The sequence below is a fragment of the Dasypus novemcinctus genome, chromosome 10, assembly GCF_030445035.2.
Source record: "Dasypus novemcinctus isolate mDasNov1 chromosome 10, mDasNov1.1.hap2, whole genome shotgun sequence".
In the NCBI taxonomy this organism is placed as follows: domain Eukaryota; kingdom Metazoa; phylum Chordata; class Mammalia; order Cingulata; family Dasypodidae; genus Dasypus; species Dasypus novemcinctus.
In genome coordinates, this window is record NC_080682.1 from 71,175,462 (window position 1) to 71,196,918 (window position 21,457).

Sequence of the window (21,457 nt, forward strand, 5' to 3'; positions counted from 1 at the left end):
GCGGGCTTTAGGGAAACTAATCTGTTTCCTGAGAGAATGGAAAGATGCAAGAGGCAAAGTGCTTCTCACTGTCCTGCTCACTCCTTGAAGGAGACATTTATCAGATTTATGAGTTCCTACCTATCTTTTGAATTGCCTGGCATAGAATTCAGTATCCTGTAAATGAACAGGCATTTGATCTAAGCTCCAACTATCAGACATACTCCCAATGAGACTGATTTGGAAGTGAGTACTGCTAGGAATTGGACTCTGCATGGAATTTCCATTCTGTTAGCATAGGTGGTTGGTGTTTGATCCATCAATGGTAATGATGGTAGTTCTTCAGTGTTAACAAGATAGGGTGACCTATTCATTCTGGTTTTCCCAGAACTTTCAAGATTTTACCACTGAATGTCTTGGGTCTCCAGACTCACTCAGTTCCAAGAAACCTCAGAAATCACCATGTCTCAGGAAACTCCTCAGTCCCATACAATCTGGATGATTGGTCACCCTATGACTAGGTGACACTTCTGATGCACAGATGGAAATAAACTCAAGTTGCTGTAAAAACCAAATTCCTGGAATTTAGTGCCAAGCAATGGCAGTGACTGTAGTTTCATATGATCTGTTCTGCAGAAGGATTTGGGGATTTTCTACTGGAAGCCTGATGTAAGTTTTCTTTTTCTCCTAGGAAAGGTTTCATGAGTGGCAGAATATACTTTACATTAGGAAGGAAGGGAAGGAGGGAGGGAAGGAGAGAGGAAGGAATGTAGGAAGAAGGAAGGACGGGAAGGAGGAAGGAAAAGGAAGGAAAGAAGGGCAAGCTGTCTTTGATGGTATAATTGAGTCAATGAATCAGTCCTAAAACTTCCTATCATAAGATTTCCTATTACCTGGGGTAATAAATGTCTACTGGGCTCATTCATGCTGTTATGTAACCTGCTTTTATCCTTCACTCAATAACATGTTTTCCTTATTTCTCGACCAATACTGTAGATTAACAGCATCTATGAAAACTATAAACCCTAGATTTTCTTGGACGCTCCATTCTCTTTTCCTATAATGCCTTATTCATCATTTGTATCTTTTTTTTTTTTTATTTCTCTTCCCTTCCCCCCCACCTTGGTTGTCTGTTCTCTGTGTCTATTTGCTGCATCTTCTTTGTCTGCTTCTGTTGTTGTCAGCGGCATGGGAATCTGTGTTTCTTTTTGTTGCATCATCTTGTTGTGTCAACTCTCCATGTGTGCGGCACCATTCCTGGGCAGGCTGCATTTTCTTTCGCGCTGGGCGGCTCTCCTTATAGGGCGCACTCCTTGCGTGTGGGGCTCCCCTATGCGGGGGACACCCCTGCGTGGCAGGGCACTCCTTGTGCACATCAGCACTGCTATTGGCCAGCTCTACATGGGTCAAGGAGGCCTGGGGTTTGAACCGCAGACCTCCCATGTGGTAGACGGATGGATCTACTGGATCAAGTCCTCCGCCTCATTTGTATCTTGAGCTGCTTTATATTTTGTGCTTCTCTCTTTTATCAGTTACTTGCTAAAATTCAAAAAAAATTAGTGATATTTGAATGTTTTTAATAAACATTAGGTATAAAATAATTAAAAGAATGATAAAAATAGCTAGGTAAAAGCTGGTGGGATAATTTCTGTTCATTTCTGCTGCAACCTAATTTTTTCAAAACTAAGAAATTTCTCTATCTGTCCTTTTTGCTCCTTCAAAATCTTTTTGTCCTGACTCTGTAAAATCATTCCTAGAAGAAATATCCTACAACATATTATATCTCTCCCAAATATGGAATGAAACAGGTTTTAGGTGTGAAAAGTTCTACTGGGTTGCTCTGATTAGATGATTAAAAGACAGATAAGAAAAGGAGGAAGGAAGGGAAGAAAGGAGGAGGGAAGGAAAGAAGAAACAAATATAATGAAGGATGAAAGAAAGTAATGGGTACTCCAAATTGGAGTTCCAATGTGAAAAGCAATGATTATGAATAGACATCACATGGCTTGCTTATAAGCTATTCCCTAATCGTTATCTTCTTTTAAAAAATCCTTAGGTTAACCTCTATATTTTTATTCTCCTTTCAATATGTTAGTGATTCTGTAAGAAGCAATGAGACTTCTAAACTTCCCAGAAAGAACATTTTGCCAAGACAAGAAACTCTAAGCAAGACACAGTGCTTCCAACGTATTTCTCCATGACTCTAGAATCTTCCTTCTGCTATGACACAGGTGCTGCAGCCATTTCGCTCCCATACATCAAGTCCTGCTTTCTCAGGATCCATGATCCATTACAGACTCTTCAAAGGCACTTTCAACTGATGTAATGGAGTTGTGTCTTTTGGTATCAGGACTCTGAAGTCACTCTTATCATAGCTCCTTGTTGATATCTTTGCTTCCACTCTCCTGGCTTTCTATAGCATTCTGCTTCTTGCTTCCAAACTGTTTGAGGTAATGGCAATTAAGAAATGTTGATTCAGGATGTCAACTTATATCACAAATCTTCTAGGGTAGCCTTCACAAATAATTATCCTTGCAACTGAAACACACAACTATGTACACTACTTTTCAGCAGGTAGTTAAGTCACCTCATATTTGAGCACATTTAAAAACAAACAAACAAACACTGGTTCTATCATGTTATCTTTAGAAGTTACTTAACCCCTTGTAGCCGTATTTTCCTTATGTGTGAGATGAGGATAACAAACCCCATTTTACAAAGTAGTGTTGTGAAATAAAAGAGATAATAAATATGAAGTGACTAATACAGTGTCCAGTACATACTCAAACACTAATTTCCTCTTCCTGATCCCAACTTTCCTTAGGATTGGAGTTTCTAAGAAGGGCTCAGGTTTTGGCAGAGTAAAAGAGTAGGTCTAGAATGAATATTCTTAGAATATTTTGTGGCAATTGTGTAGAAAACAGCCAAAGGGCCTGAGCCTGGAGACAAATACCCCCATGGTATATGAGCTCTCATGTTTGATATATTCCCCACCACTAAGATTTCTTGAATATTATTTCTTATACTCCTAAGTTGAAAGTCCTGATTCTGAGGACATGAGACAGCTATTCCTTAAGATTCTATTAAATAAAAAATCTCAATATTCCTTAACAACATCCTAATTAGATAATACTACTACATTTTTCTTTTTTAGGATAATTTTTTTCAGAAACTGAAAACTTCTTCTATGAGCATTCAAACACATAAAAGTTATCCCCACATTTTACTCTAAGAATAAATTGAGTTCATGTCAAAATACAATTTAAAATTAAGTATTACTTTATTCACTATGCGAATTTGAATCTCTTGAATTTTATATACATGTTGCTTAAGAGCAACTTTCCCTGCATATCCTCTCCCTGAAAGAAATGGAAGGAACAAAGAAAAGGAAAAAAGGACACTTATTTTCTAGATTAGCACAGTGGCACATAATCACTCATGGGAGAGACCTACCTAGTCAAACAGTTTCAGGGGGATGGAAGCAGGAACTTCCATCCTGCTTTTTAAAACAGGATGCTGTTTTTAAAACAATCTCAGTGTTGTTATATGCTGTTTTTAAAACAGTCTCAGCACGGGAAACGGACTTTGGCCCAGTGGTTAGGGCGTCCGTCTACCATATGGGAGGTCCGCGGTTCAAACCCCGGGCCTCCTTGACCCGTGTGGAGCTGGCCATGCGCAGTGCTGATGTGCGCAAGGAGTGCCGTGCCACGCAAGGGTGTCCCCCGCGTGGGGGAGCCCCACGCGCAAGGAGTGCGCCCGTGAGGAAAACCGCCCAGCGTGAAAAGAAAGAGCAGCCTGCCCAGGAATGGCGCCGCCCACACTTCCCGTGCCGCTGACGACAACAGAAGGGGACAAAGAAACAAGACGCAGCAAATAGACACCAAGAACAGACAACCAGGGGAGGGGGGGAAATTAAATAAATAAATAAATCTTTAAAAAAAAAAAAAAACAGTCTCAGCAATTGTTACATAATGTTGGAATAACTGACATACTTGACTTGTTTGTACACAAAGGGAAAAAAGTAACAATTTGTATAGAAAAATGAACGATGTATGAGATAAAGTGATTCATGGTGGCAAACTTCTTAACCTCAGCAATGGTACCTTTTGCCATGCTATTTTTCTTAATAATACTTTCCAATAACATATTAATTATTACCAATTAAAAACAGCTGTTAGAGAGCTTCTTTCAAAACAACAGATTCGCCTTTTTGAATGATCAGCACAAATACCCTATCATCAAATAAGTCAATAAACAGAGATCCAGGACTATAGCTAGGACCTGCCATAAAATCCTTTTGGGAATCAAAGATTTACCTTTGACAAGCTAATAGTTTTTAACTTGAATATTCTTTAGCTTTTCTCTCACATTTATTAGACAGTTTGGAAAGACACATTTCCCTTATCACCCATAATTATAACAAAAGTCTACCCCACATACCTCCCTCCCCCATAGAAATACACACAGGATTCATAAGGAAAGAACTCTCTCCTTTTTCCACCCCATTTCTTCTCCTTCATTTGCTTCTTTTTCTTCTTCATCATCACCACCTCCTCCTCCTTTTCTTTGATGGCTTGCTTAATGGCTTGGTTTAAAGGACTTGAATATTTGGAGGAGACATGAGGTACAGAAAAAATAAAAGCATTTCTTTTAATTAACACACCTGCTTCTTGATGGATACCTCTGAAATAAAGGTTTGGGAAGGGACTTCTGCTTGCATGCAAAGAAAACTTGATGAAGGCAAGGATGAGAGAAGACATTTAAAAAGAGCTGTGTATTTTTGGCTTTGGCATTTAAAATAATTTCAAATAAAATCTCAAATGCTGGAACATTTCTGAAAAAAAAATATAAACCATCTACCATGCTGATACATATTAACTCACGTTTGGTGGTCAGAGGATCTTAATTCGGCCCTCCTGTATCCAATGGGTTTAATGAGATGAGACAAATTTATCTGAATCTAATGGGCTCTAGATTTTGGTTAGCAAACTTTCAGGAAAGTGAGGCATATCTGTATTTCATTTTAAAATCTGTGAAACAAGGAAAAACATCTGGATAGAAAACTGAAAGGTGAATACAAAGTAATTTCCAATAACCTTTTAGAAGGATAATATCAACCAATCATCACAATTATTTGCTTATATTAAAAATTATTTCCCTCCTTGGTAGTTCCTCTATACATTCTAAAAACCTAATACTTGAATTGGCTTGTTTGAAAATTGCAGTGTACTGAAAATTTTGTGAGTTAAATTTCTCTTTAGTTATCTTACAATCTAGCTCTTTACTTTTAAGCCATTGAAATTAAAGCTTATATCCAAGAAACCAATTTCCATGCTCTTCTTTATTTATATCAGCACCCAAGAAGGAGGCAATATGAGCTGTGTGCAATGTACAACATCATAGTAAAATAGAGTTTGATTTGACAAACCAAAGATACAGTATCTGTAGCTTATTGCATGGTAACCTAAACTGGTCTACTAAAGCAAGAAAGATAATTCCCCAACCTCTAAAATCATCCTTACTTGATTGATCCTTTTTTGCTGTTAAACTCTGTGGTTAGTGTTAAACTAGCAGTTTCTCTGAAACAAGCTTAAATTTGAGCTGTGGCATCACATCAAATCAACAGTCAACAATACCACTTCCTGAGTGTCAAAGGCATAGGAACAAGGCACCGAGAAATCTATGAGTTGATGAATTGATAGAAAAGGTCATAAACTCATAAAAAGAATTGAGATTGGTTTAAAGCAGAGACTGCACTTCACAAACAATGTTACCTAACTTGTACAAATAGCTACGCTTGAAAAAACTTCATGATGAAAAATAGGCATTCTAGAAGAAAATTGATTTTTTAAAAAATTCAACAATTTTCCAAATTAAGACCGATAAATTAATATAATTGTCTTACATCCTTTAAATACTAAGAAAACACATTTACTTTTCTATAATGTCTTTCTTTTATTTGAAGACCTAAAACAATCCACTACTTTTGTAATGATATTTTCCAGATAAGACAATCCAGTCTTGAAACTACTCTCATTAAAATCTTATCCTTAAAGAACTAAGTTGTTAGTCCTTTCTTGAAACCCAACAGTTCAGTTACTTGAAAAATCAATTTTGCATTTACCTGTACGGACTATCTGGGATTCTGATGGAAGTTTAACTTGGCACGATTTCAGGAACAAAGCCCTAGCATGATATTTTACCCGCTATTCTTTAATATGTGAGTTTTCTTATATCATCTGATTTTGTTTTTTCATTTGCATATTTTTAAATGGCAGGGTATGTGTGGCTCTGTAGGCCTTTTTACTCCCTTTCTTTCTGTCCCAACATTTTTCTTGATGGATAGAAACAATCCAGTTGAAGACCATGAAAATGTACATCTTCACTGGAAGATGAAGGGGCAGTCCAAGTCCAGTGTTTCACTTTAAACTGAACATTCCATGATTTTCCAATATTTTGATTCCACTTGGATTTTGACAATCGTTTACAGGAATGCAGCAAATAATACCTGGGAGGACCCAGCCAATGAAGCAACGATTGGTACTCTTCCAACATTACAAATTTGGCTTCTATAAAAGTGTAAAAAAACTCTGAGTTTAGGGGAAAAAAGGTTAAAATTGACACATGGCTTCTGGCCCTGGGTCCTAACTAGGCTCAGGGTAAAAAGGGAAGTGTCAATCAGTTACTTGCTCATTATGCTGATTACATTGTTGATTTAGCCAGCTGCAATTTGTTTTCATGAATCAAGACTTCCTTGGCAAACAGATTAGGATTCACTCTCAAATTCTCTTTTAATTTGTTGAGCTCAAAGTCATGGAGAATCTTGACAGTCATTAACTTTTCTCGCTTGAGTCTCTCGCTAACATCTTTTGGAACATCAGGTATCATCCAGGCCAATAAAAATTTAAATAAAAATACAACGTGCTAGAGGAAACATAAAAGGAAATCATAGACATTATTAGAATTGCCAAATATTCAGCAAGAAGTCACTTTAAAAGTCAGTTCATTCATTCAATAAACTGTGCTCAACGCAGGACGTAGGAGGACAAGCAAGCACACATATCCCTGTCCTGAAATTTTCATACAAAGTTCTATATTAAACAGATAAATATGCATGTAAATATGTAATTAGAGAACTTCCAGTTGCACATAGTTTCTGAACACATTCTTTACCTGTGCTCCTTCTTGAAAACCTAATATGTATGGAGAATAAAATTTAAAAGTACAACTCACAAAAATAAAGAGACAGGAGAGGAGACTAATGATTCAGGAGAAATAAGAAAGCTGGACTTAAGCTTGCAATTGGTGATACCATCAGGAAGAAAGCCAGTTTTATTTTAGCTCATCAGAAAATCAGGAAAGAAGATGCTAAGGACTTTTGAAGGCACACGTGTGGGGCAGAGTTGAAAACAAAAGGATTGGTTAAAATCTGTATAAAAAGCAGTTGAAATCTCAGGGTCTCTTTTCCATCTATATTCAGGGGCTACCTTTTTCAACATTTTACTTTGGAAGCTGCTCCATAGTTTCTTTTCTGGAGAAATTAAACCAAAAACTGTATTCCCAGGGGAAGCAAACATAGCCAAAGATGGAGGTGGGGCCACATGTTGAAAACAGTGGGGTTAATTGAAACTCAGTGCTGCGATAGCTGTGACCCTAGTCCCCTGCCTTGCTCTGCTTGCAGAACACAGGCACCCATGAAATATTTCATGAGGTAGAAGACAGGAGGATTTTTCTCTGAGGAGTCCATGAAATAAGATTATAGATACCAACAGTTTTTAGACCCTAATGAGAAGTTTGGCTCACTTCCTTCTCATTTTACAGTGAAGTGAGGCCCACCAAGTTGCATCCCCCATATGCTCAACAATCTTATGCTCAGGTTTTTGGTGTTTCACTTAAATATGAGCAGATTGCTCCCAAATATTTGGGAAAGTCTCTCAAATGAAAGATAAAGACTGAAACACACAAATAGGAACTAAGAGGAAACAGATAAAGTAGGGGCAAAAGAACAGTAAAACAAAATGAAGTATATGAATCCATTACTTGCTAAAAGAGAAAATAGATGATTAGAATTTCAAAATAAGTGGTATACTATCTGAATAATAGACGTTCCAGAAAGATAGAACAGAGAAAGGAAGGAAATTATTAAGAAATAATATGAGCAAATTTTCTAAACATGAAAAAAGGCAAGTTTTTAGACCTGGGGGCTCATTTAAGATTCCAGAACAAGAAATTTAGTTCAATATCAAGGAACTGTCTTTGAAGTTTCATAAAAGTAGGAAGGGTGAGAGAGTTCTCAAACTTACTGATAAAAAATATTATAAACAAAGATTGAGGAATCAGAAGAGTATTGCATTTATACTACAATATACTGGAAGATGAAAGAAAATGGAGCACTAGCTTAAAAAATGTCAGGAACACCTAAATAAAGTTAATTGAAAAATTTTCAGGAAAAAAGTTATTTCGAATCTTTAATTCCACCCAATTATTCATGTATGAAGAAATAAGATAATTTTCAATGCTTACAGTCTCAAAAATTGCCCATATTCTTTCCATAGACAATTACTAAAAGATGTGCTCTGCTAAAATAAGCAAGTAAACTAAGAAGGAAAAGGTTGATTCAAGGAAATTAGTATTCAGCACAAGAGAAGGTGAAGAGAAATCCCAGGATGATGATGACACAAAGAAATAATAAAGAAAATAAATAAAGCCCCCCAAATAATACAATAGAATTCCTGATGTAATTTACCCACACTGAACAGGGATTTAAACTTCTGATGGAAAGTATTAGAATTAAAGAGTGATGAATTCATAAAGAACTATGAGAAAGACAGAGACAAAGAGGAAACACAAAACAAATATATTCAGAGTATAATAAATGAAAAATAAATGACTAAAATTTATATTTTCATAATTTATAAACACTGATTATTGATACATATCTATAATCTGTTATGCAAAATGCTCAGGGCCAGAAACATTTAGAGTACAGAATTATGAAATATAAAAATATAATTCAGTGTATAAACCATATATTATGTATCAATTAGGGCTAGAAGTGGCATTCTGTAATCCACTTAAATATTTCTGCAGCAAAATAAGTGAATAGTTAATCAAAATGGAATTTTAAAATGATATAAATGGGCTTCAGTTACATCAGATCACGTGTCTCTGATAAATAAGTTACCAAAACACTTCAGTTTTCCAAGGTTTTGGATTTTAGAATAAGGAATTGTGAACCTGTATAAACAAAAATTATGCTTTAATTATATTGGAAGGTGGGAGGATGCAAAAGTTTCTGTGTGTGTGTGCTCTGTCAAAGTAGGAAGTCAATAATTAGTATCTAACCGATGATTATGCTTATGAGCCTGTGTGCCTGAAATATGAACTAGGCCTAGAGCTGCAGGGTGCCTAAGAGTTACCTCCTGAGAGCCTCCATGTGGCTCAAATGTGGCCATCTCTAAGCAATCACAGCATGTAAATGCATTACCTTCCCCCCAGTATGGGACATAACTCCCGGGGATGAGCCTCCCTGGTGCTGAGGGATTACTACCAGTCACTAACTGGTGATGCAACTAGAAAGAGACCTTGAATAAAAGGGCCAACTCAGACCAGCATGTAGCTCAGCCTACATGTAGGATCATGTGTTAAAAACTGCTCTTTGACCTTATTCATAAAAGGGAGAAATGGCAAAGACAAATGAGCTTATATGGCTAAGAGTCTTCAAAAAAGAGTCAGGAGGTCACCAGAGGGGTCACACTTATGCATACCTCAGCAGGACCCCAGAGACAACCAAAGTAGATAAAACCCCAGGTACTGGTTCTCCTGAGGGCTACAGAGACCCACAGGTTCTAGGGTCATGGCAGATGGGTCTGGAGTTCACTGCCATGTCAGTGGGCCCTACTTTGGAATTTGTGTTCCTGAGTGTGATGGAACTGGACTCAGATGTGACTTTTCTACACATGCCTCTTCTGTCACTTTTACTAAACCTGTGGTTAGTCCTAGGGTTGGTGTATATTCAGGAGACTTGAATCTTTGGACTGTTCACATGCCAGCTGGGCCCTGAGCCTCAGCAGAGTTGCAACTCCTACAGTCTGGTTCATTGGATTTTCCCAGGTCAGCTAACTGAGAAGTGAAAATGGTCAACCACCACACCAGGGAACCGAGAGTGCCTACAACTGCAAGCGGGAGAATTGTACCCATCATCCCTGTGGAATCTAAGCCCCTCTCGATATAGAGGTGGAGTGGATATCACCATCCCAGGGTCCACAGGATGGAGGAATAAAATATGGATTAGAGTGGACTTACTGGTATTCTACTACAGAACTAACTGTTATGATTAGTACTGGAAGAAATTGTAGCATTGATGTGGAGAAAGTGGCCAGGGCAGTTGCTGAGGGAAGGGAGAGGGAAGAAAAGATGTGATGTGGGGACATTTTTGGGACTTGGAGTTGTCCTAAATGATATTGCAGGGACAGATACTGGACATCATATATCCTGCCATAATCCACTGAATGGACTGGGGGAGAGTGTAAACTACAATGTAAACTATTATTCATGTGGTGCAACAGTGCTCAAAATGTATTCACCAAATGCAATGAATGTGTTACAACAATGAAAGAGGTTGTTGATGTGGGAGGAGTGGGGTGGGGGGGTGGGGGATATACAGGAACCTCTTATATTTTTTAATGTAATATTTGTTGCGATCTATGTATCTTCAAAAAAAATATAAAAAATGATGGGGGTGGGGGGTGGGGAGTGGGGTATATGGAAACCTCATGTTTTTTATTTGTAATGTTTTGTGTGATCTATTAACTTTAAAAAAAGATAATTAAAAATAAAATGAAAAAATAATATAAAAAAGCAAAATTACCATTTTTTAATAAATTGCAATCACCAATAAAAATAATTAGTATCTAAAACTAAAATTTGAAACTATGAGACTGTAGCATGTTGCTATATAATATGGATTATTATATATATATAATATGTACTATATAATATATAATATGAAGGTAACTAGCAGAAGAATGAGTTTAAAAAGTTGAAATGATTGCCTTTGGAGGTAACACTGATCTCTTTTATTAGCCAGGTAGAACTATTTGACTTATTAAATCATTTGGATATACAACCTTGATAAAAATAAAATTAAAATACATTAAAGGGAAGCTGATTGGAATTTATGCATGACTGGATGAAATTTATCAATTACTGGCCTTTACTGTGGGGTGATCAGGTGCCTTACATGTATTTGTCACTCCCTTATGGATGTCTTACCATTTGTAGCATTCAATTTATAATTTAGTCAATTTCCCCTTCTGTACTGTTTATCTTTTCTTGCATGCCTTAATTCCTTAATTATATTAGTTATTACACAAAGGGGAAGCATAATATAATGGACAGAGCATAGACTTGGAAGTGAGACATATCTGACACTGAAACCCAGCTAATATTAGCTAAGTAACTTTAAGCAAACTACTTAATTTTGTTGAGTCTAAGATTCATTTGTCAAAGTTTCAAATGATACAAAGAATAAAATACTTAAAATAGCTTCTGGAACCAGTATATAGTTAGTACTCTGTAAAATCAGTGAGTTCTCTTGTCTTTTCCCAACCTCATAAGATCATGTTTTTCTTTCTCTTTTTGATACCATGGTATATTCAACAATATTAAGTCCCTAACAGGCATTTAATACCCATTGTATTGAAAGTACCCCTAAGTTCTTTTTCACAACAACAAATATTTCCTTCAAAAAATTTATTGAGATAATGCTTATTTTCTGATGGGTAGGTATCTTTAGAAATATCTACCTAAACAGAGAGAAGAGAATAACTGGAATGGTTTAAGAAAGGCTTACTTCCATAACTATGATGAAGGTCATCTTGGCAGCAAGGATGTGCCAGAATTGCATTGTATGAAAATACTTCTTGTCATCATTAGGAGGAAATCTGTAATCTCTGTACCTGAGAAATATAAATAAATGTAAAAATTAGCTATAGTTTCAACTTGAAGAGATGTAGCATAATCGTAGTATTTCCATTAAGATACCATTTGAGTTGACCACAAAGACAGGTCAAATGAAGATGATTGCCATTATGAAATTTACTTCTATTTCTTATATACTAAAATCACAGCCTCATGATACTATGTAAAGCAGAGTTAGCGGGAGATGTACAAGTTAAACTTTTCCCTTCAAAGACAAACTTTTCAAAAGAATCAGCCAATTTTGCTGTCTCTATTTCCTCTCTTTCTACTTCTTAACTCATTTGGTCCTTTCCATTGTTCCACTGAAATGAACTGTCTTCTGTCATTACATTCAAGGGATATTTTATTTTCATCTTCTCTGATCTCTTAAGAGTAGTATTTGACATTTTTTACCACTTCTAGTTTCTAGGAACTCTTCTCTAGGCTTTTCTGACACTACTTTGCTTTGTTTTTCTAAATACCTTTCTGGAGTTTTCTTAGTGCTCAAATTTGTGAGCTCATTCTTTTCTATAAAATAAAGTCACTAAATAATGATATTCTTGAAAGACTTAATCCAGGGACCTCTTTTTTTTTTTTATTAGAGAAGTTGTAGGCTTACAAAACAATCATGCATAATGTGCAGAATTCCGATACATCACCCCTCGACAAAAACCTTACATTGCTGTGTGTCATTTGTTCCAGATTATGAAAGAACATAATCAGACTAATAGCACTAACTATGGCAGGGACCTCTTTTATTCTTATTCTAAATTTTTTCCCTAAATGATTTCATTCACTTCAAATGCTATTTAAATACAAATCATTAACAAATGTGTATCCTCAGCTGAGACTTCTTTTATGTCTATCCCCTGGCTAACTTGATATTTGCACTTGAATATCACAATTAATAGGTACATTATAGAATTTAAAATATGGCAACCTTCCCCACTCCTACTTAAAATCGTTCTCATCCCATGCTCATTATCTCAGTGAATAGTACAATGACTAATAAAGATGTAAAGAACTTAAAAGTCAATCTTGACACATTATTACCCATATTTATGGAATTTTCAGAGATTAGGAATTTAGTACATGGTGGTTGAAATTAATTTCCTTGTTGTAATGAACTTCTTGAGGTCAAGAGCCACATATAGTACTCATTAAAATTTTTTTTCAGTTCATAATGCCCAAAACTGAATAGATGTTAAGTATTTGCTGAGCTGAATTGTAACTACTAATAAAAAGTTTTGTGAGTAGGTGGAAGAAAGAGTAATCAAAGATTTTTCTTGGAACTCTTCATACAAATTGTTTTCCTCTATTATTTTTCTTTCTTCTCTATAAAAACAAACACACACCTCATCAATTTTCATTTTACAGAATAGGAAGTTTAGGTCCTTAAAGGTTAAGTTACTTGCTCAAGGTGACAAAGTTGATCAGGGTCAGAGAAAGGATAAGAGGCTAAGATTCTGTACTTCTAGTCTGGGTCTCTTTCTAGTACATCATACAGAACAATCATAATGAATCAGTCAGGATTCATTAAGTGGATTTATATAAAATATCCACAACTTATAAGGTTTCCTCTCTTCCTAACCTATAGTAAGCTCTCTTTAAGGTGCCTAGTTTATCATGTGGTAAACTCACTGATGACTAAAACCCATAAATGTCCTTGTATTACAATTAGTCCAGTGCTTGCTTGTTGAAACAACTGGGAAAATTACCTGGCCAAGTTGACACATTATCCTAATCATCACAAGGGGGGACTGTAATCTTAGATGCAAGTAAATTCATTTTTATTGTAGTAATTCTTGTGTTAATGGGAAAACTTTTAACATTAATAAAAAGATAGTGGCTGCCAGGTGTTCAGAAATGAGGGGAGAGATGAATAGGTGGAACACAGCATTTTTAGGGCAATGATATTGTTTTGTATGACACTGCAATGACAGAAACATGACATTTTACTTTTGTCAAAGTCTATGAAACTATACAGCAAAGTGTAAACCATAATGTAAACTATAGACTTTGGTTACTAGCAATGCTTTAATAATGGTACATCAATTGTAACAAATGTAATACACTTGGTGTAAAATGTTAATAACAGAGGAAACTGTGCATGTCTGTGTGAGGGGATTATATTGGATTCCCTACACTTTTGGTGTAATTTTTCTGTAAATCTAAATCTTCTCTAAAAATAAAGTTTATTATTACAAAAAAAAAAGATTGATCATTTTATTTTAGCAGTTAAGCTCTAATGTTAGTGCTTAAGGCAAAGATAAAATATGGTTTAAAAATTATCCTTAAACTTTTCTAAAGAAAAAAAATTACCCTTAAGAGCCCTTAATTCTTTCATAAAGTAATAATAGCCAACAATTATATAGTACTTATTATATGCCAGTATATATATAATCGTATAGCTAGGGAGTGATGGCATCAAGAAATCTGACACCAGTTTCCACGCTTTTAAACACTATGCAGTGATTTCTCTCAAGGCAAAGATAGAGTGTAATGTGTTTTTTTTTCCCTGTCTGTATTGCAACACTTGGCTGCTTCTTTGTTGCAGCTCCAGTTGAAGCTTTTGGTTTAAGGTTTAAGTTTATACATACATTAAGTGTTAGACTAAAAAGAACCTCACACTATAGGATGTGATTTGGGAACAATAGGTTTCATATTCAATTTCATATTCCTTCCAGGGAAGATACACTTTAAGTGGGATGTCGGAAGAACTGATTATATTATCATATTGTTATTTCTCTTGTCAATCTCTTCTGAGGACATACAGTTAAATTCAAGGAAGTTAAAAGTACCTATTATATGACTATATTGTCTACTCTATAGAGGTTACAATTTAGGATCAAAGGGTATTGTTGGTAGAGAAATTCTTTCAATCAATTTAGAAAATAAGAAACATTCAAAATTGACTTTTTTTTTTCACCCATAAAATTCCCCTACCTTTGGGCATTCTACATTTCCAAATCAGAATCATACAATGTGTGAATTCTAGAATTGACACATGTTGTTTGTCCAGGCTTTTTATTGCTTCAAGTAAATTCTTTACATTATAGGAAATGAAAGGAACAGGGAAGTTAGGAAATACATTTAAAGTGTAAAATTAAAACCTAAACAAAAAATAGGAAACCTGCAAGTGACGATGTTTCGTTTCCCTGCAGGTGCAGTGTGGTTTGGAAAATCGGATATCAGGAACACTGACAGGCTGTTATTGATATATCCTTTCAAAGGCTCCTGGGCATCTGTTGAGTAGGCATAGTAGTAAACTAAACGGGGAATGATGTCTGATGTAAATGCAACAATAAAGGCCTGAAGACAAAGCAAGAGAGAGAACAAGAGCTGTGAATCGGCTTTAAAAATTTTCTGATTTGTACATATTTCAGTTCCATGTTTCATAATTAGTAAAACTTTTATAAATCATCTGAATATCTAAAATGTGAATCATAACTCATGTATACATTGTGTGATTAGTATTCCATGATCTGATCTCACATTTTGAAAGTGGCTGAATTGAGAATTGAACCTAAACATATCTGTCTCCAAGAACCATGTTCTTTCTAACATGCCTTGCTATTTGTTTGTTTGTTTGTTTGATTGTTTCATAACAGAGTTGTACTGTACTTAACCAAATTTACCTGCCTAGACCAACTACATAAGCTAGTTCTGGGTATGAGTGTGGGAGAGTTTGGGGGAAAGGCAGTGGAGAGATAGAAGGTCATGTATGGGTTAATTTCTCACTGGTCAGTGCAACTAATTTCAGTACTTGATTCCATAGGAATGGCATTTCCCCATTCTTTGCTAAGCTCTGGGATAGTATAATTAGCATGTTTCTTTTAGGTTAGATAAGTAACTTTTAAAACCATTTGACTCTGGCATCGGCATTTTTAGAGGTAGATTTTAAAACAGTCAATGAATTATTTGCATTAGGTATATTCTATAAAGTCAGTCATAAATACTGAATTGGTGATACTCAATCACTGCTCCTAGGGGGCACTCAGGGTAAGGTTCTGGTTAGACTCTATCAACTGGTCAATTGTTTTAAGTGTCTTTATGTTTAAAGATATTTTATTTAACATATATTGTTGATTCACTAACACTGAACTCACAGCTAACAATTCTGTACCTCATGCCTGAAAGAAGCTCATCTAGTATATGTATTTTCTCTGTATTGCACATTGCAGTCTTCCTGCATTTGGGAACACTATTAAGTGTTCATAATTATATTTTTTATTTTCTAACTTGATTATTTCTGCTTGTATGCTTATTAATTCGGCTTTTTTTTTTAATCATAAAAGTTTAATGGCTCTGAATTTTTCTGTTACTATAGTATTAGCTAATTCTGATAGGTTCTCATTTTAATTACTCTTACTCCATAATTTCAATTATTTCCGCTTTATAAAAAGCTTAGTTAAAAAAGTGACTGTAAGTGATCAGATCTTCTTTTCCGGCTATCTTAATATCAACTTCTATTTTAAAAACATTATAGCAAATATGTACTCTAAAATTTCTACTTTTCAGAATTTAGTGTTCTCATAATTTTTAAATAAATGCTTCACAAACATAATATGGTAATATGGTATATTTTCTTCTTGCAGTATATAAGTTTATGTATAATCAAACTTAATTGTATTATCCAAATCCTTTATGCCATTACTTAGTACTTATTTTCTCTCATTCCCAAGGAAACAAAATAAATACAAAGTGACCCTACTGAAATAGGGCTACTTACATTAGTTGCAACGGAAAGGACAGCCATTCCATAAAGGATGTCTTGCCAAACTCCTATGCTATGTGCTTTAGCAGCTACAGGTCTCCTGTACTGAGTAGTAAGTTTCCAAGCATCAACTCGGATCTCCACAATATTATTCAAGAGAGCAAGAAGAGGAGCCAGAGGAAAAGAGGCCACAAATAATGTAACAAATCCAAATTGGATAACTGTAGAGAAAATACAAAAAAGTATGAATACATTGTTGTGGGTGGGGGAGAGGAGTGGGAACACTGCCATCTTCTGCCACTTCCTTTATTTTGGCGTGATCTTCACCAGAAAAACACTCCAGGCCTCTTTCCATCGTACCATGTCTACCTCCACATAAGAGATAATAACAGTAATCTGCTTGCTAGCATAGGAAGGAGAAACTGGGCATGCAGTGCTTAGCTCAGAACATGCCCTTCCTTTTAAGATTTCCTTATCTGAAGAAGATATACTTCTTTGCCTTTTATTATGGGCTAAGCTTAACTCTACAGTGGTCCAGCCTGGACATGTATATTAGCACCAGTAGTGAACCTCATTTTTCTACCTTGTTAAGCTATGCGCTTTTTGAGAACAGGCATAATGACTTAATCATTTGTATGCTTCCTATACCCACCATTTGCTGGGCATATAAAGGTACCCAAGTATGAACCTTATGAATAAATGCATTATATAAAATTTGAGACAGTTAACAGTGTAAAACAAGAAATTTGAGAATAAAACAGAAAATGAACCATCTGAAGCAATCAAAAAGGAATTAAATAAGGGCAAAGGAAATACATATTTTCTGGAATAGGTTATTTGAAAAGGTCTTAATCTTTTGCTTTTACATGCAACTGGCAGTCCGGGTTTCCCAAATGAATAAAGGAAAATAAAACAAGAGACTTAGGAATGATGTTCTATTAAAGGAGGCAAAAAAAAAAAAAAAAAAAAATCTTTTACTAGTTCTCTATTAGCAGATGAGTCTTGAGTGCTTTTTGGATTTCAGCTTTTCTCATAAGAAAAAAGCTGTTATCTTCTAAATTGAGTAAAGCAATATGTACTGGCTGACTTCTCTCCTGTTTTTTCTTTTGAAAACTAAGAGGTATGAAAAGAAGAGGAAGTATTGTGTAGAAACAGCATGAATTTAGGGCCGAAAAGCCCTAGGTTCAAATCATAGATCCTGCTTAAAAATCAGTGTGGCCCATGGCAAATAAATTAACCTATCAAAGTCTCACTTTCACTTTACTGGCATTGTAGTTGGTGCTGGGGTTTAAGATTTATCTAGGGGGTTTGAATCTCTGGACTGACAATATGATAGCCACACCCTGAACCTCAACAGACTTCAATTCCTACACTCTGATTTATTGGACTTACCCCACTCAGCTAACATGGAGTTGAAGAATGTCAACCACCACACCATGGAGCCTAGAGTGCCTACAACTGAGAGCAGGAGGATTGCATCCAGTATCCATGTGGAATCTAAGCCCCATGTGGAATCTAAGCCCCCTCTTGACATAGAAGTGCAATGGACACAACCAATCCAATGTCCACAGAGAAAATGTGGTATTGGTGTGGGAAAAGTGGCCATGGTGGCTGCTGGGTGCGGGGAATGGGAGGAAGAGATGAGATGTGGAGGCGTTTTTGGGACTTGGAGTTGTCCTGGGTGGTGCTTTACGGACAATTACGGGACATTGTAGATCCCCCCAGGGCCCACTGGATGGAATGTGGGAGAGTATAGGCTATGATGCGGACCATTGACCATGAGGTGCAGCGATGCCCAGAGATGTACTTACCAAATGCAATGGATGTGTCATGATGATGGGAGAGAGTGTTGCTGTGGGGGGAGTGGGGGGAGTGGGGGTTGGGGGCGGTGGGGTTGAATGGGACTTCATATTTTTTGAATGTAACATTTTTTAAAGGAATAAAAAAAAAAGTCTCAGTTTCCTGAAAAATAAAATGCAGTGAATAATGCCTACTTTACATAATTCCAAGACTAGAGATAATGGATGTAAAGTATCCAGAAGAAACTCTTAGTTGTGCCTCAATAAATGGAAGATAATCTTGTTAGAAAACCTTGATTTTACCTTTTTTTGTAATAAATCAATTTTATTGATGCATATTAATAAAGCATAAATCCATCCAAGTGTGCAAACAATGGTATTCAGTATAATCATATAGTTGTGCATTCATCACTTCAATCATTCTTAGGGCACTTTAATAATTTCAATAATAATTTTAAAAAAAATGAACAAACAAAAAGAACTCACCACCTCTCAATCTCACTTTGCTTCCCCTGCTATACATAGTTGCTATTCTGTTTCCATCTCTATAGTTTATTTGTATTTATGTATTGTAAAAACAGGCTTATATATGCAATTTTACCCATGCTTATATTTTACATGTGGTTTCACTATGTTATACAGTTCCATGGTACATTTTTTAGCTTTCCTTCTAGCAATATACATGACCTTAGACTTACCCTTTTAACCACTGTCATACCCACAAAATAGCACTGCTAGTTACAAACACCATGATGTGCTTTCACCATTTCTATTCATTTCCAAAGGTTCACAAACAACTTTTTGACCAATTCTGTACACACATCCTCAGATTTCCATTCTCTATCTTCATGATATTTTTTCTTGACCTATATTCTAATTAGTAATTCCATGAATTTACACAATATATTTAGTTCATAATAGTGCAATCACACATTATTTGTTCTTTTGTGTTGGACTTGCTTCACTCAACATTTCCTCCAATCCTCCAGGTTCATCCATGTTTTCATATGCATCATGACTTCTTTACTTCTTACCACTGCATAATATTCCGAAGTGTGTACATGCCATAATTTGTTTATTCATAAATCAGCTGATGGACACCTGGGTGGTTTCCAACTTTTGGCAATTGTAAATAATGCCACTATGAACACTGGTATACAGATGTCTGTCTGTGTCCCTGCTCTCAGTTCTTCTGGATATGTATTAACACGTAACAATGGCATAGCCAGGTTACATGGCAATTCTATATTCAACTTCCTCAGGAACTGCCCAACAGTCCTCCACAGTGGCTGTACTATTTTACAGTCCCACCAACAGTGAATAAGCATTACTACATCTCCACATCCTCTACAACTGTTACAGTTTTATGACAGTTTAACAGTGGCCAGGTGTGAAATGATATCTCATTGTAGTTTGATTTGCATTTTGCTTATTGCTAGTGATGTTCAACATTTTTACATGTGTTTTTTCACCATTTACATTTCTTCTTTGGACAATTGTCTTTTCAAGCCTTTTCTCCATTTTTAAATCAGGCTGTTTGTCTTTTTATTGTTGACTTGTATGCTTTGTTTATATATCATTAATATTAAACCCTTATCAGATATGAGATTGCTAAAGATTTTCTCCCATTGAGTTGGCTGCCTTTTTACCCTTCTTTTGACCAAGTCCTTTGAGGTGCAAAAGTGTTGAATTTTGAGTTGGTCCCATTCATCTATTTTTTCTTTTGTTGCTCAAGCTTTGGGTATAAAGTTTAAGAAATTATTGCCTACCACAAGATGTTGAAGATGTTTTCCTACATTTTCTTCTAGGACTTTTATAGTTATCACTTTTATATTTAGGTTTTGATCCATTTTGAATTAATCTTTTTTACATGGTATGAGATAGGGGTCCTCTTTCTTTCTTTTGGATATGGCTATCCAGTTTTCATTTATTGAATAGACTGTTCTGGCCCAGCCGGGACGATTTGACAGCCTTGTCAAAAAGCATTGGCTGTAGATATGAAGGTCTATTTCTTGGTTCTGTGGTCAATCTGTCTGTCTAAATGATTTTTTTTTTTTATCATGTAAGCTAAGTAATATGTTTTATTAATTTTTTAAAGTGTCTTCTTTTTCTCTCTCTTTTTTTAAATGTTATATTAAAAAAATATAAGAGGTCTCCATATACCCCACACCCCCTTACCCCATTCCTCCCAGATCAACAACTTCTTTCATCATCGTGGGACATTCATTGCATTTGGTGAATACATTTTGGAGCAATGCTGCACCACATGGATAATGTTTTACACTCTTCCCCAGTGGGCCATGGCAGGACATACATTGTCCAGCATCTGTCCCTGCAGTACCACCCAGGACAACTCCAAGTCCTGAAAATGCTCCCACATTATATCTCTTCTTCCCTCTCCTTACCCTCAGCAGCTACCGTGGCCACTTTCTCCACATCAATGCTACAATTTCTTCCATTACTAATCACAATAGCTCCATAGTAGAATATCAGTAAATCCACTCTAATCCATATTTTATTCCTCCATCCTGTGGACCCTGGCATGGGGGTATCCACTCCACCTCTATATCGAGAGGGGGCTTAGATTCCACATGGATAATGGATGCAATTTTCCTGCTTGCAGTTGTAGGCACTCTTGGCTTCCTGGTGTGGTGGTTGACCTCCTTCATCTCCCTGTCAGCTAGTCAGGGTAAGTATTATAGAGCATAAGTAATATGCTTTAAATGCAGGACGTGAGAGTTCTCTAACTTCATTCTTCTTTTTAAAGATATTTTTGGCTATTTACTAAATAAATTTGATAATTGGTTTTTCAATTTCTGCAAAAAAAGGCTGTTGGGATTTTTATTGCAATTGTGTTGAATCCATAAATCAGTTCGGGTAGAATTGACATCATAACAATATTTAGTCTTCTAATCCATGTACATGAATGTCCTTCCATTTATTTAAGTCTTGCTCAGGTTCTTTTAGCAATGTTTTGAAGTTTTCTTTTTTTTTTTAAGAT

At 35.8% G+C, this 21,457-nt stretch overlaps 2 protein-coding genes across 3 annotated transcripts in view; both read right to left on the reverse strand.

The window, feature by feature from the left end:
• Nucleotides 1-6,178, reverse strand: part of SLC17A6 (solute carrier family 17 member 6) — an 86,278-nt gene extending 80,100 nt beyond the window's left edge. Inside the window, exons 1-2 of the mRNA XM_004482444.4 lie at nucleotides 6,104-6,178; nucleotides 4,863-5,009 (exon numbers count right to left, since the gene is read on the reverse strand). The gene's annotated coding sequence lies outside the window, so the exon portion shown is untranslated. The remainder of the gene's footprint in view (nucleotides 1-4,862; nucleotides 5,010-6,103) is intronic.
• Nucleotides 5,915-21,457, reverse strand: part of ANO5 (anoctamin 5) — a 154,703-nt gene continuing 139,160 nt past the window's right edge. For both annotated transcript variants that reach the window (XM_058305639.2, XM_058305641.2), the window contains 4 exons: nucleotides 16,673-16,878; nucleotides 15,074-15,252; nucleotides 11,834-11,939; nucleotides 5,915-6,903 (listed from right to left, as the gene is read on the reverse strand). In XM_058305639.2, coding sequence (XP_058161622.1) covers nucleotides 6,682-6,903; nucleotides 11,834-11,939; nucleotides 15,074-15,252; nucleotides 16,673-16,878 — 713 coding nt within the window. In that variant the 3' untranslated portion in view covers nucleotides 5,915-6,681. The remainder of the gene's footprint in view (nucleotides 6,904-11,833; nucleotides 11,940-15,073; nucleotides 15,253-16,672; nucleotides 16,879-21,457) is intronic.